Source organism: Salvelinus namaycush, chromosome 7, assembly GCF_016432855.1.
Source record: "Salvelinus namaycush isolate Seneca chromosome 7, SaNama_1.0, whole genome shotgun sequence".
In the NCBI taxonomy this organism is placed as follows: Eukaryota; Metazoa; Chordata; class Actinopteri; order Salmoniformes; family Salmonidae; genus Salvelinus; species Salvelinus namaycush.
Window position 1 is genome coordinate 50,394,417 of NC_052313.1, and position 2,500 is coordinate 50,396,916.

At 47.4% G+C, this 2,500-nt stretch overlaps 1 protein-coding gene across 1 annotated transcript in view; it reads left to right on the top strand.

The window, feature by feature from the left end:
- The first annotated feature begins 1,468 nt into the window (after positions 1-1,468).
- Positions 1,469-2,500, top strand: part of LOC120050508 (serine/threonine-protein phosphatase 2A regulatory subunit B'' subunit alpha-like) — a 10,895-nt gene continuing 9,863 nt past the window's right edge. The window contains exon 1 of the mRNA XM_038997097.1: positions 1,469-1,630. Within this exon, the coding sequence (XP_038853025.1) occupies positions 1,487-1,630 (144 nt within the window). The 5' untranslated portion in view covers positions 1,469-1,486. The remainder of the gene's footprint in view (positions 1,631-2,500) is intronic.

Consider the following 2,500-nt stretch of genomic DNA (forward strand, 5'->3'; position numbering starts at 1 on the left):
CGGTGTGTGTGTGTGTGTGTGTGTGTGTGTGTGTGTGTGTGTGTGTGTGTGTGTGTGTGTGTGTGTGTGTGCGTGCGTGTGTCGCAGCCAGACCTCGGCCTGTCTCATATTTCCCAGAGCTGGTCTCTCAGTTTGATTCTCAGAGCGACAGGCTACAGAAGGACTATACCGTAGAACCAGAGAACCACAGGGGAGACGGGAACTTTTATACCCCAGAGAGAAGCACTCAGTTGGGCCACGTATAGCCACCGGCTGGCCCGCCGCTATGGTTTTACAAGATACGCTAGGAGCTAACACACGGAATATATCAGTGCACACACACGGATAAGCTACGGACTCAACCCTGAGAGAGAGAGAGAAGATATAGGTGTGTCTGAGTGTGGATCTACAGTATTTGTCAATATTAGAGAGTGTTTGTGTGGAAGTGAAGCAACAGGAAAGTTTGATTGAGAAAGAGTGTGAGTGTGTGTGTGACTAGCAGACATGGAGTGAGAACCAGCTAGCTGCAGGTGGACTCAGAACCGACTCAGAACACTGTCCAGTTGGATCTTCCTTCGTTTCTCTGTGGACTCATTTTCTTCTCTTGGGGGATTCTTTTCTTTTTCGATATATTCTGTTACTCTTTTTTTTTCCTCTGCTGGGTGTTCTTGTCTCCTTCAATCTGTTCTCCTGGATATGTGAAAGGAATCATCCCTCGTTTCGTTGGACAGAATGGAGAGAATAAAATACTTTGGAGAAATGAAATAGAAAGCTGGAATCCATTGCATGGAGAGAGTGAAAAACTGACAAGAAGAGAGAATTATAGAGCTGTGGTATGTAGATAGACTGTAGACCCCATGGAGCTGTTGGTAGTCTAGTAGTCCTGTCTGTAATTCTATACCACGGCCGGTCTGTGGTTCATCTGTCTCTCAGGGGGTTTTGCTGCACCCTCCACCATCACCAGCTGGGAATCTGAATCAACTTTGAACTTGAACCGCTATCTAAGAAACGGATGCAATAAAGTAATCATCGTCACCTTCATCCTCTCCTATCATCGTGACCTTCATCCTCTGCTATCAACGTCACCTTCATCCTCTCCTATCAACGTCACCTTCATCCTCTCCTATCATCGTCACCTTCATCCTCTCCTATCAACGTTATCTTCATCCTCTCCTATCAACGTTATCTTCATCCTCTCCTATCAACGTCACCTTCATCCTCTCCTATCATCGTCATCTTCATCCTCTCCTATCATCGTCACCTTCATCCTCTCCTATCATCGTCACCTTCATCCTCTCCTATCATCGTCACCTTCATCCTCTCCTATCATCATCACCTTCATCCTCTCCTATCATCGTCATCTTCATCCTCTCCTATCATCGTCATCTTCATCCTCTCCTATCGTCATCTTCATCCTCTCCTATCTTCATCCTCTCCTATCTTCATCCTCTCCGATCGTCATCTTCATCCTCTCCTATCATCATCTTCATCCTCTCCTATCAACGTCATGTTTATCAAGGAGTCTAAAGAGACACTGCGGGGGGACCCTGATCTAAGATGTGAGCTAGCCTTCCTCTCCCGGGGCTGTGACTTCGTACTGCCCTCGCGCTTCAAGAAGAGAATCAAGACGTTCCAGCAACTGCAGGCGCAGGTTGGTAGTACTGGACTGGACTGGACTGGACTAGACTGGACTGGACTCACTGGATGATACTGATGCATTACACACACACACACACACACACACACACACACACACACACACACACACACACACACACACACACACACACACACACACACACACACACACACACACACACACACACACCTCTGCAATAAACACACACACACATAAACACACACTGGACTTATTCCACACACACACACACACACACACACACACACACACACACACACACACACACACACACACACACACACACACACACACACACACACACACACACACACACAGGTGTTAAACAGACACACACAAACACTCACTTTTTCTCACACCAATAACACAAATACATGCCGGGGAAGACAAGCTATTCTGAGGCAGATACCAGAGTGTTATTTTTAGTCCTGGGGGGCCGGAATAGAGTGATAGAATGGATGAGTGCCGAGAGGAGAGGGGGTGGGGGGCGGGGAGGGGGCTGGTTCAGCTGTCCTACTTCATACCCACCCAGTAGAGACGCTCAGCAGAGAGTATAGGGCCTGTAACTCGGACACCCAACACAGTGCTTGAACCTTGTTTCATGGTGTTGAAACAGACTTATGTGATGTGCTACAGAGACATTTTGTTTTGGTACTGAAAGAATCACGCAGCAGCATTTCTCTCAGGTGGTCTGCATGTGGTAGACTGGTCACTTAGTCACAACAGATGTGTTTGTACATGGTAGTCTACTCCTACTCTGTCGTTGTTCATTATTGTTGTTGTCCATTGGGGGGAGATCTTATTCCACTGGTCCAGGCTGTTCAGGGTTGGGGAGATCTTATTCCACTGGTCCAGGCTGTTCAG